Source organism: Heliangelus exortis, chromosome 4 (assembly GCF_036169615.1).
Source record: "Heliangelus exortis chromosome 4, bHelExo1.hap1, whole genome shotgun sequence".
NCBI lineage: Eukaryota > Metazoa > Chordata > Aves > Apodiformes > Trochilidae > Heliangelus > Heliangelus exortis.
Genome location: NC_092425.1, coordinates 9,409,320 through 9,421,382, shown reverse-complemented (window position 1 = coordinate 9,421,382; position 12,063 = coordinate 9,409,320). Strand labels below are relative to the sequence as shown.

At 50.9% G+C, this 12,063-nt stretch overlaps 1 protein-coding gene across 1 annotated transcript in view; it reads right to left on the bottom strand.

Annotated features, from left to right (window-relative positions):
• Positions 1-12,063, bottom strand: part of IGFBP7 (insulin like growth factor binding protein 7) — a 19,202-nt gene extending 7,139 nt beyond the window's left edge. The window contains exon 1 of the mRNA XM_071742887.1: positions 11,546-12,063. Coding sequence (XP_071598988.1) covers positions 11,546-12,026 — 481 coding nt within the window. The 5' untranslated portion in view covers positions 12,027-12,063. The remainder of the gene's footprint in view (positions 1-11,545) is intronic.

Below are 12,063 nucleotides of genomic sequence, written 5' to 3'. Positions count from 1 at the left end.
TGTTCAATAGCTCTTCAGTGGGGCTGTTATGCAAAAAAACAGCTTTTAGTTCCCTACAATAGGAAGTGCAGACCAAAGGAGCACATAGTGTTTATTTCCACTTATTGATAGCTTGAAGAACATAGCAGCTTCTCCCCCTTGCTCTGAAGATGCAGACAGTAACAGGAAACACTCCACCAGAAAAAGACATTTCCTATGTGAACAAGTATGCCAGAACCAGCCTGACCCAAGTCCCTGGGTAGGCCAGCCCCATAAAAAAGGGGCAGATTTGGGTCCTGAAGCTCCTTCTGGGGTTCTGAATGTGCCCTGATCTCAGCCCTGCATGTGCACTCTGCCCTGCAGCCCTCTTGCTGGCAGTGGGGAGCAGGTTTCACATGCATCCCACTGTACCAACACCTTCTAGCAGACAGCTGGCATCTTTTTTTCTCCTTGGGATCTGTGGGCAGATCCACACTGGTATCACCAGCCAGAGGACAAAAGCCATCTCTGTCTCAGCCCAAGGGATGCTGAGGTGGCTCCCCACTCCTGAGCAGCTGTTGTGATCCCAGCAAAATGTTTGCTCTTCTCTTCCAAGACTTTTTCTGTCCAGGAATGACAGTACAGGGCCTGCTAGTGGAGAGATGCTAAGACACCAGGGGTGGCTGTAATCCAAATTCTCTGTTACAGAGGTAACCCAGTCCTGGTTTTAACAGCAGGCAGCTGCATAGAAGCAGAGACAGTTTATGTGTAGCCCTGGGTGGTGGTTAAAACCACACCTAATGATCATTACAGCTGGGTAACTGGGAGACATCACAACCCAGGTGCTCCTCATCCGCACAGAACTGAGTCTCTCAGCTGAGAAAAGGATTTAAGCATCACCATAATGTCTCTTACCCTGTTGCTGGTTGTGCTGCTGCATGAATTGATTCTTGTGCCCTGGCCAGGATTGACACAGCCCCTTTCCCCAGTGGAAGGGTGTTGGAGTTATCCTTGCTCCAGGTGGCCCAGAGCAGATCTGTACCTCCAGGCAGTGCCTCAGCTCCACACTTTCAGCAACACCCTGCTGGAGGTTGTTCCTTGTAGTACAGTGGGATGATCCATGGGGCTCACACCCCAGCACACTCCTGCCCAAAGTGCTGCTTGGCCCCTGCAGGACCCTGTGGTCAGCCTGGGCTATTGCCATCCCCACCATGGGGACACCTCAGGTCAAGCACTCTGCTCCCCTTCCCCAGCGCAGTGCTTCCTGCACAGCCCTGCTGTCCTTTTTCTGGTGTCCCTGGAACAATCAGGACAATAGGGCACTTGGTGGCTCCAGTGGGACACGGATGTCCCTGGGCTGCTTAGCTCAACCCGCATTCTGCAAGGGCCTTCAGCAGATGTTCATCCAGCATAGCCTGCTGCTGCTGCTGCTCCAGCCATGCCAAACCTTCCCCACATAAGGTGCAGAGATTGGGATATGTCCTCGAGAGGCAGAGCTATGTTTGGTCCTGTATAACAGTGTCCTCTTTATCACTGGTCACTGTGGCTGTCTACGAGGCAGGAGAAACACAGCTGCCTTCAAATGCCCACCTACTCCCACTGCAGAAAAGGAGATGCTGAATCTTATATTAAAAGCCAGGTGGATTTGAAGGCACCATTATGCTCTTCCATGATCTGGCTTGATTCTTCCCTGGCTGGGAAATGGCAGCATTTAACACACTGCTAAATTCACTGAGGTGTCTCAGTTTTGGCTGCCACTGAGTCTCCCCCTGTGCCAATGGCTTGGACACCTCTCTGCCTGTCAACATTTGCTCCCCTTGCCAGGAAGAGGTCACACCAGGACTTTTCTGCAGCAGCTGCTGGCAGGAAAAAAAGAGAGAGAGAGAATTTCTACCCATCTCCTGGGTAAGGAGAAATTCTTCATCTTCCCGGGAAAGGGGAACCTCCTGCACAGCTCCACAGCAAAGCTCTGGCTGTCTCAGCACAGCAGCCACAGCACAGCACAGCGAGAGCCTGGCTGTTGATGCAGCCCTGAACTCTGTCTCAGGATGTACATTCTGATCCAACCAGGAGGAACGTGAAGCTATGCCTTTGGCTGCAAAACAAACTGAGAGCATTCACAGGCCTCCACCTCTATCCAGCAGAGCCCTGAGGCTGGGAAGGAATACACATCCCTAGAGATGCAACAGTGGCATGGGAAGAGTCAGTGTGGTCTCTCGGGGTATTTGTTTTAAATCCAGACAGCCAAAACTCTAAAGCTGGGCTTCTTCCTCCACTAAAAATAAATGAGAAAGGCCAAGAAGTCAGTAGATTTAAAGTCAAATCATGAGAGCCCACAGCAGTAGCTAGACTCCCAGCACAGCAAGCTGACACCCAGGTGCTTGGCAGCCACCCAACTTACTGCTTGTGCTGATCCCACTCACTCTCCCACAGTCCCCCAAAGCAGCCAGAGATAGACAGGGGGCAAGGCAACCTGCCACAATTGAGAGGTAGTGGATGCCTGAGCCTTGCAGGGACTCCAGAGGATTTGAGGACATTCCCTCCTGCAAGCCAGGCCCCCTGCTTTGGGGGTCCTTGTGAAGGGAGCAAGGCCTTCCAGCAAGGACTGGAAACCAAGCTCACCTCAAACAGAGCAGAGGACTTGATTCCTGCAGCAAGGAAGCCTCTGACCCTCATCCTACAGCCTGCATTTGAGAGACCTTGCTGCTCTACTTGCAGCACTGCCTGCAATGGGGAACATTTCTCTGTCTGCTTCCTTCAGGATGGGGACTTGTGGGTGGCACCTGCTGATGGGCAAGGTCACTGCCACCCAGGTGGCTGAGAGGTCTCTGCTCCCCACTGGGCACTGAGCTGGGGGCCCTGAGGATGCACAGGATGCTCCCCAACAGCACTTGCCCTGGCTGGGCAGGAGCTCCTTGGCCAAGAGGACAACAGAGGCTTCTTGATGGAGATCAGCTGCTCTCCACAGGCACTTCAGGCATTTCCTCTCTGCTCTACCCATTGTTCCTAAGACAAACAGCTCTCCCTGGCCCAGGAAGGGGGTTACTTGTAGAGCCAGTGAGCTCATTCACCCCGGGAGAGGAGCCTGAAAGCGCAAGGTCTGTTTTTCCTGCATGTCACGGGGAGCTGACAGCCTGTGTTATGTCAAAAGCAGCAGCTGGAGAGGAGGTCCCATAGCTGTTATCTTGCTGGTTCTCTTCCCAGCAGCACCAGGCTATCATTTGGCATCTGTCCCTCGACACCTTTCCAGCACTGGGCACCTCTTCTCTGCTCAGCCACAGCAGGCAAGAGCTTTGCCATCTCCCAGTCCACCCACCTGCCCCCCACTGGTACCTGGATGGTCAGCTCAGGGTTAGCTGATCCTCATTGATCTTCCTTCTGTGACCACACACACACAAATAAATCACACCCCAGCAAGCAGAGCTGTAACATCCTTGTTAAACCCAAGGGGGCTATAGGTATGTTAGGAAAGGCAAAAGTGGGGTACACCCTAGCACTCGTGCTTGTGTGGGAGGTCCTGACCACAAACCTGTGAAGATGTGTACCTCACACCGAAGCTCCTGTGGGCTCCAGCTTGGTTCCCAGCCAGCTCTCCTGAGCACCACATTGCTGTGCCACAGCCCCAGTGAAACACTGCCTGGGAACACTCCCTGTGAGACAGCAACTCAAAGCACAAGCCAGACACTGTTCACCCTCACAAGCTGTTGCAAGTCTGAAAATAGACCCACTCCAGTCTCCTAAGTTGCTGGGAAAGTATTTTCCTTTCAAAATTACTTTATATGGAGAAGGGGAAACCTTCTGGAAGCAGCATCTACTCATTCAGTAGTAGATGGCTGTGCCAGCCTCAGCTGTTCCCTCCCAGATCAAAGCTTTACCAAAGGAAACAGCAGATTGGAAGTGCAAGCATTGCCTGACCCTCCCCATTCCCAAAGCTGCCTGCTCCTTTCTGGCAGAGTCACAAGCCTCCTTCACATCTTTCTGAACTCATTTCCCCTCCTCCTTTAGCCTGGCCTTGAAGAGACCAAGGAGTTACACAAGGAAGCTCTGAGACACGCAGACTGAAGGAGTTGCCAGGTGCTAAACCTCTTGGGGACCTCCCAGACAAGCTCTATCAAGAAACTTTTCTCCTCCTGACCACCACCTACTCTTCTCTTTGTGACCTTGGCTCAGTTTTACTAAGAAAACTGTCATTATGGCACAAGGAAAACCACGAATGAAAGCCTGGAAAAAATGTGAAAAGCTTACGTGGGAGACACAGAAACAAGACCTGGCACCATTTATGCATGGAAAAGCAAGCAGGGCTTTCAAAAATCTGACCTGATTAGACTTGTTACGTGGTAATCTCCTATTTAGTATGGACCTCAATCAACCTCAGCCCAACAAAGGATTAAACAATTTTTTTTTTTAAATACAGCATGCCTTTCCAGCAGCAGAAAAAACAAACATGGGGAGGAATTTGCTGATCTGCAATTATTCCTTCCTAGTGATATTTGGATATGCTATGATGATTGAGGATGAAGACACAAGAGAAATATGGGATCCTCCTGGGTAGTGGAGGTGTTTGCAAAGTCCCTGAGGGCATATCTGTGATCTCCAAGACTCTGAGCTGCCAAGTAATATATTAAACAGCTTCCCTAGTCAGATTTTAGCAGACTAACTATAAAAACTCAAGCTCCAATGAACCAAAACCTTTTCAAATAACTAAATGCCTTTTAAGGAGGAATTTACTGCCTAGCCAACAACAGTGGAAAAACCCAAAGTTACGGATGAATTTTAAAAATGCCAGCATAAAGCTTCAGCCCTGGAAACTCTGTCTCAAAACCCCAATGCACCATGTACTGGGAGAGCAAGCACTGCACTGAAAAATATCACATTCCCCACCCCCCAAGCTCCATCTGAAAGGACCCCGTGGTACAAAACAAAAGGTTTAACTCCTTCACCCACCTGTACAGCTCTGCCCTGCCATGGACTCTCTGGACGCAGCATAAAAATGCTGGCAAGAGCCACCTGCAAATGCAATGCTTTTTCCTTTGTGGCTGGAGAACATGGGCAGCAGGCCACTGCTGCAAGACCCCCCCATTCCCAGCTAATGCAGAAACTCAAAGCAGTTTCCCAGAAGAATTAGGGAATTCAGTGTGTTTCCAGCCACAGGTGACTTAGCAAAAACTTCTCTAAATCTCCTTCTCAGCAGCAAAGAAGAAAGCACTCATAAAAGTTGGACAATCTTTTAAGTCCCTTAAAATCCAGGAAAGGAAGAATGGGAAGAAAGAACTAAAGCAATCTGAGCCACTTGTTAACTAAAAAAGCACAAAACCAGACGAGTTTTTTGCAAAATATGATCGGAAATGAACGAGGCTCTCTGGTGTCTGGAAGAGGTGGGAGCCTCTGACTTGAAGGCAGCTGTAACAGGAGAAGATGAGCCAGCATCAGTGATAACAGCAGTCTGCCATCTCCCAGAAGGTTTTCCCCCAAACCCCTCTTTTTTGCTCTACTCTGGCAGTAGATTAAAAAAACAAAAAACAAGCCACCCTCAAAGCTCAAATATTTCTGGCAAATCCTCAACAGCTGAATTTGGATGGAATTAGTCAACAGATGAGATTTATATTTCTTGTTTTAAAAGTGACCTGTGGAAACTCAGCACCTCTTCATTTGCAGCACAGATGTGCTTTATGGGACACTGAAGCACCAGCAAAGCAAAAACACTGCTGGTGTAAAGTGGCAGGAATTTGGAGGGGTGTACTTACTCCTGGGACTGTCAGTCTCCATGAGAACTTGGCATCCATGATCCTACATCCATAGGCCCATTTTTTAAGCCCTGAGGGCAGCCAAGAAACCTTCCTGAGCCTCAGAGCTGGTAGGTGACACCTTAGCAAAATAGCCCTTCTAAGAGGGATGCTGCCTGGGCTCTGGCAAAGCAAAATAATACCCCTCTGGGAGGGAAGCACAGCTCTGGTGATCGTTTTGCTGATGAAGGAGATTTAGGCCAGTTTAGTGCTGACTGAAAAGAATCTCTCACGAATCCCCCGTTCATAAGCTCCACAGCCTGTGGGATGGATCCTGCAAGGTGCTGAGCCCTTGTCACCATAGGACAACCCCCTGCACATTCCAGACACTGGGAAAAGGCATTCATGGAGCCACACAGAATCAAGCTGTGTTCAGACCAATGGAAATAGAGCAAGCTGTTTGACAAGCCAGCAAATCTGCCCTTCACTGAGAGAGGCCCTGAGTTTCTACCTCTGGGATGTCTTTGTAGGTAGGTACAAAGCACTCCCAGTTCCCTGGAGAGTGAAACACTGTCCTCTGATGCCAGCCAAGAGCCACTTCGTGGTACCCTGCATTTAGGAAAGAACAGGTGGTTGGCTTCCACCAAGAGAGAAGTGAGCTCCATATATATCTAAGTCCTGACTGACAATGGCAAAACAGCCTGAAGACACCAACCCTGCTGAAAAAAATATCAGAGACTCCAAACCACAAAGGCTTTAAGCTGTAATGAGGCCAATGCACTGGTATTTCCAGCAGTCACAACATATCCCTCCAAGAAGGTATTTGCTGGTAGCTGTTGATAAGAGAGACTCCTGGGTATTTGTCCCTTCTTGTGCTGATCAGGCAACAAGTCCAAGCCTGATATTTTACAGCTCAGAGAGACTGTCATGCCAAAAATCCTGCTAGCTTTTTGATGGGGGTTGGTGCTTTCTTTTTCTGCCTGGCTTGAGCTGAGCCATGCAACCCTAATTCTTTATGCCAGTTTGCTTTGCATGGCAGTGGGTACCATGGTCCTCGAGCCCCAGGTCCCAGCTGTCCATAACCAGCCTTAGTGCATGCACTGCAAAATTAATTTCAGCCCAAATTGCTGAAGCCACCAACTTTGTAAGAGGCTCTTCTGAACAACTGTTTGCAGCTGGGTGATGGTTGCAGCAGAAAGCAGCAGCCTCCCCTCCTGCTGATGGGACCAGTGGAGATGACAGCCCTGACCTCTTCTACACCAGCAGCTTCTGCTTTGGGTCCAGGCCTGCCCTGCCTGCAAGAGCAGGCAGAAGACCTGAGTGAAGCCATGCAGGCAGAGAGCAAATCCATTTTGCAGGCAATGCTGGAAAGCAGCTGGAAAAGTTCACAGCATCCATCTCCGGGATGGGCTCACCACTGGGATTAGCTACCAAGAGACTGCTGGGGCATGAGGGCAGAGATGGGATGTGGGCAGTGGCTCCCTGGCAGGGAGCAGGGCAAACCCAGAGCCAGCTGTGAGTACAGCATGAGCCCAATGGGGAAGGAGGGAAGGAAGGAAGGAAGGAAGGGAAAGGAAGGAAGGAAGGGAAAGGAAGGAAGGAAGGAAGGAAGGAAGGAAGGAAGGAAGGAAGGAAGGAAGGAAGGAAGGAAGGAAGGAAGGAAGGAAGGAAGGAAGGAAGGAAGGAAGGAAGGAAGGAAGGAAGGAAGGAAGGAAGGAAGGAAGGAAGGAAGGAAGGAAGGAAGGAAGGAAGGAAGGAAGGAAGGAAGGAAGGAAGGAAGGAAGGAAGGAAGGAAGGAAGGAAGGAAGGAAGGAAGGAAGGAAGGAAGGAAGGAAGGAAGGAAGGAAGGAAGGAAGGAAGGAAGGAAGGAAGGAAGGAAGGAAGGAAGGAAGGAAGGAAGGAAGGAAGGAAGGAAGGAAGGAAGGAAGGAAGGAAGGAAGGAAGGAAGGAAGGAAGGAAGGAAGGAAGGAAGGAAGGAAGGAAGGAAGGAAGGAAGGAAGGAAGGAAGGAAGGAAGGAAGGAAGGAAGGAAGGAAGGAAGGAAGGAAGGAAGGAAGGAAGGAAGGAAGGAGCACCACTGCAGACTCCCTCAGCACAAATTCAGGCAGTTTTGCTGCTCTGCTGACACAGCAGCTACAGCAGCCAGGCAACCTCAAGGAGTTGGGAATGAAGTAGGGTGCCTTTTCCCAGCTGTTCCCAGAAGTCCTACATGTAACCCACTCCAGGAGGGACTGGATGGATCCCTGCACCTCCCAAGCCTAGGTATAGCAAGGGTTATTTCCATCCTCTCAAAACTCTTCTCAGCTGTGTCTTCCTTTGCCCTCCAGCAGGATATTTTGGCTGCAATGGAAAAACCTTTTTTCTGCATGGCTTCACTATTTTTGTACAAAGAACACAGGCATTGGATCAAAGAGGTCTGGGAAACAAGCAGCAGAAAGAGAATCCTGAGGATGAGGTCAAGGCAAATTATGAAGGGCTGAGAACTAGTTCTTTCACTTTGCTATTTAATAACAAAGAAACATCCAAATTTCTCCTAGCTGGGGGGCATCATCTTGTAGCAAGAAAAAACTGCCCAGTATTGCACAGGAAACCCTGTGACGAGCACCATAATGAATCTGGAAAGCTCATCTGAACCTGCATTGGGTCAGCTTTGTCAAATACAATTTTAATGAGCTTCTGTCCCCTTGGAAACATATCTATGGTGGAAAAACTTGTGTCTCAAGGAGTGTTTTGCATGTTAAGCCTTGGGGAGCTGAGTGCTTTGTTTCCAGGTGGCTTTACTCATGCCCATAAGATGTTGTCTATGACAAATCAGTAGGCCAGTCCTCCTTCTGACCCTCTGAATACCTGGTACACCTGGGGCAAACAGGGAGATGAGGAGAGAGGGGGTCCAAAATGCAACCCCAGTTAACCAAGGAATAGGAGCACAAATCTTTTAATTGTTTGTGGCTGATCCCTGTCTCAAATCAGAAGAGGAGGAGGTGGTTGTGGCAAGCCCCATTCACACCTTGCACAGCGAGGTGAGGTTTGAGCAGAAAGTGGTGGAAATCAAGAAAGGGATAAACCAGCATCATTTGCCCCATATGCATCTGTCCACATCCTGTCTCCTGCCTTGCCAGCCCCAGCATACTGCAGTGCTGGGGTAGGTCAGGAGAAGCATCTACTGATAAGTCATTCCCAGATGCATTCCCTTCTTCTGCTGGATGACCCATCTCCAGCTGCCTCCCTTCCTGCTAATGACAGCAAAGGCCACAGCTCTGCATTTCCTCCTCCCAAGCAGCAGTTTTCCAATAGCAAAACAAGCCCTTCCTCTCCAGCTCCACTAGAAGAACAAAAAGAGCAATCAAACACTGTTAGGGCCTGCTGATGGAAATAGGTGTTTCTGAATCTCTCCTCTGAGCTGCTCGCTTTTGAACCCAAATGGTATGTTCCTTACAGCCCAGCAAGTGCATACAAACATCTAAGAGGCCATTTGCCATGAGCAAGAACACCAAGTCCTCTGTCCTCCAAAGAATTCTGTGCAAAAGCTGTCACCCGACTGACTAAAGCAGTCAGGATCCTGCCTGTTTGTTGTCTCCCTGTGCAGGGTCCCACCCTGGACAGTGCCTTAAGGACATCACATTTCTATGTGGTGGGAAATGCCAAAAGCCAGAACTTCTACTCTTTGATCCCCACAGCACCCAGGTTATTTTAGAAACCCAGAAAAGTGCTGTCTCCCACATGGAAAGAGGCTGAAAGAGGCTCTGCCCTGCAGGGCTGATGGGATGGATGGCCTCTCCTGATGTTGCTTCAAAATCTTTGTGGAGATTACAACTCCCCTCTCTCCCCACCCAATAATCCTAACAACCAGGAGGCCCTGAGGGCTACAAAAATACTTCCAGATGTCTACCATGTGTGCGGGCTGAGTCCCTGCCTCAGCTGCAAGCCAGAGAGTGATTTGTATCACCAGTAGAAGGCCCACAGCACCAGGAAGGTTCACACAGATGAGACATTTCAGTTGCAACACCACTGTTGAGCAGCCCACATCCCTCCTGATCTATTCCCCAAGATGCTGGGCCAGAGCTCCCCAGCAGCACGAACCAAAAGAAGAATGGCTCCTTGGAGTAACAAAGAATGGGACATTCTGCCAGTGGCTTGGTACCACATGCTCCAGGGAAGTTCCTAAACAACAGGTAATAGCCTGCAAAGGTGTCATTTGTACACTCAAAGGGACATTCTCCAGGGAAGAGATGCAGTTTGTGCATGGAGTGGCAGTCCCACGCTGTGACCCTCTTCAGAGAGCCCAGCACTGTGATGGCTTTTTCTTTTCATGAGAAAATCTCGTGGGAGCTGGTTGGTGGCCTCCCACTATCCTAGCAAATGCCTCCCACAGCATCCTCCCATGGCCTAACAAACATGAGCCACTATCAAACCCCTTTTACCAGACTCTGCCTCTGGGTCAAAACCCTCAACAGATCAAGCCAAGATCCAGTCTGGGACAGACACAAGGAAGTGCAGCCAAGAGTAGGAGCAGTAGCTTACAATACGAGTATCAATACCTGTTTTGCTATGAACTCCCAGGTGACTTTGGGCACAACAAGTGAGAACGGAGCCCTCTTCTTAAGTACATACCTGAAGCATGACCTCAGACTTCTTTCAAACATCTCTGCTCACTTGGTCTGGGCTGGCAGGGCCAAGAAGCAGCATGTATTTTCAGGAATGCTGTGATCATCTCCCAGATCTGTTGGGCAGGCAAGGCTCCCTCCAAATGCTAGAGCACGGCCCTGACAGAGGCCATGCTCTGCTCTGCTCTTCTCATCTCATTACATCCCACATTAGCCTGATGTGTGAAGCTCACTTCCCTCCAGGAGTTAATCCTATACAACAATGTTTCTGGCTAATATATAAGCCTAATGTTTTGCACAAGGTTTGTGAAAAGCCATGCGGGGCATTTAATGGGCAATATCAGAACTGAATAACCTAATCCTTACCCATGCTTTCCTTGGGAGCTATAGAAACACTTTTTTTTTTTTTTTTTTTTTTTCTTTCCAAGACATACTTGGCCACAGTTATGGGAAGAAAGAGAAGGAGGAGGTGGAGGTTGTGACCCTACACTTACTGTGTTTATGAAAACCCTCCTCCACCAAACGTCACTGGCGCTGCAATGCTGTCCTTGAGACATTCAGTAAACGGCCTGCATGCTATGTCCTACCCCCCCCTTCCAGCAAAACCCACTCCTGGAAGCTAGATTTCCAGTAGAGGCTCCACAGAAGAAGAGTTTCTTACTTGAGCACCACCCCTAAACAAAAGTCAGGGAAGAATCGAGCTCCGGGTTGGAAATGCAGCAACTGCAAACTCTCAGGTGCAGCTCACAGAAAAGTCTCTGCTTGTTTTCATTTTGGACCAAAGCAACAGAGTGGTGGCTTTCAATTTCTGTGATTTTCACATCCGTTTAATAATTTCTTTTTCTCACTATTTGCAATTGTCTCCTCTGCATAGCAGCTCAACCCTTTTGTCCAGTGCCACAGTATCCCAAATTGCTTGCAAGCTGTAGGCAAACTACCAAAAGCAGCGTAGTTTAGCCCAGCTGAAAGCCAAGAGAGAGCGGCTAAGCTCCTCGGCACTTCTGGGGCTGCTGTAGGGTCTTACTCCAACTTTAGACACAAAGCACGGGACGGAGTCTTCCGAGTGCATTTAAGACTGCTTCGAAATTATATCAGCTTCACAAGTACGCACCCCGATGGGAGAAAACGGGACGAGATTCACTGGGGACCAACTTTTTCACCCTGAAGTCCGCCAGCATAGCCGGACATCGACCTCCCCGCCCCGCCCCGCTCCGCTCCCGTCCCCGAGCGCTTCGCCCCCGCTCCCGCCGCCGCCCCGCACCTTGCTCGCAGGCTCCCTTGCTGCGCTGGCTGATGCTGGGCTCGCCGCGGCTCTGGGCGCGCAGGCTGGCGGCTCGGAGCTGGCAGCCGCTGCTGTAGGTGAGTCCATCGCTGCCGCACACCGGGTAGCGGCTCTTGCAGAGGCAGACGCCGGGCGGGCCGGCGGCAAGACCCGGGACCGGGACCGGGCCGCCGCCCTTGGCTTTGCGGCGCTGGCGGCTTTTCACGCACTCCAGGCCGGGGGCGCAGCGCCCGCCCGCCCCGCCGCCTCCGCCGCAGGCTTCGCCCTCGCCGCGGCCGCACTGCCAGCAGCAGCCGCAGGAGTCCCGCACCCGGCCCAGCGGGCAGCCCCGCGGCGGCAGCGCCGGGCACCGCGCCGGTTCGCAGGGCCCGCAACCGCCCGCCGCAGCCGCCGCCGGGGCGGGCACCGCCAGCGCCGCCAGCAGCGGCAGCAGCAGCGGCAGCAACGCGGAGGGCGCCATGGCAGCACGGCTTCGCCCCCCCCAGGCAGACGCTTAA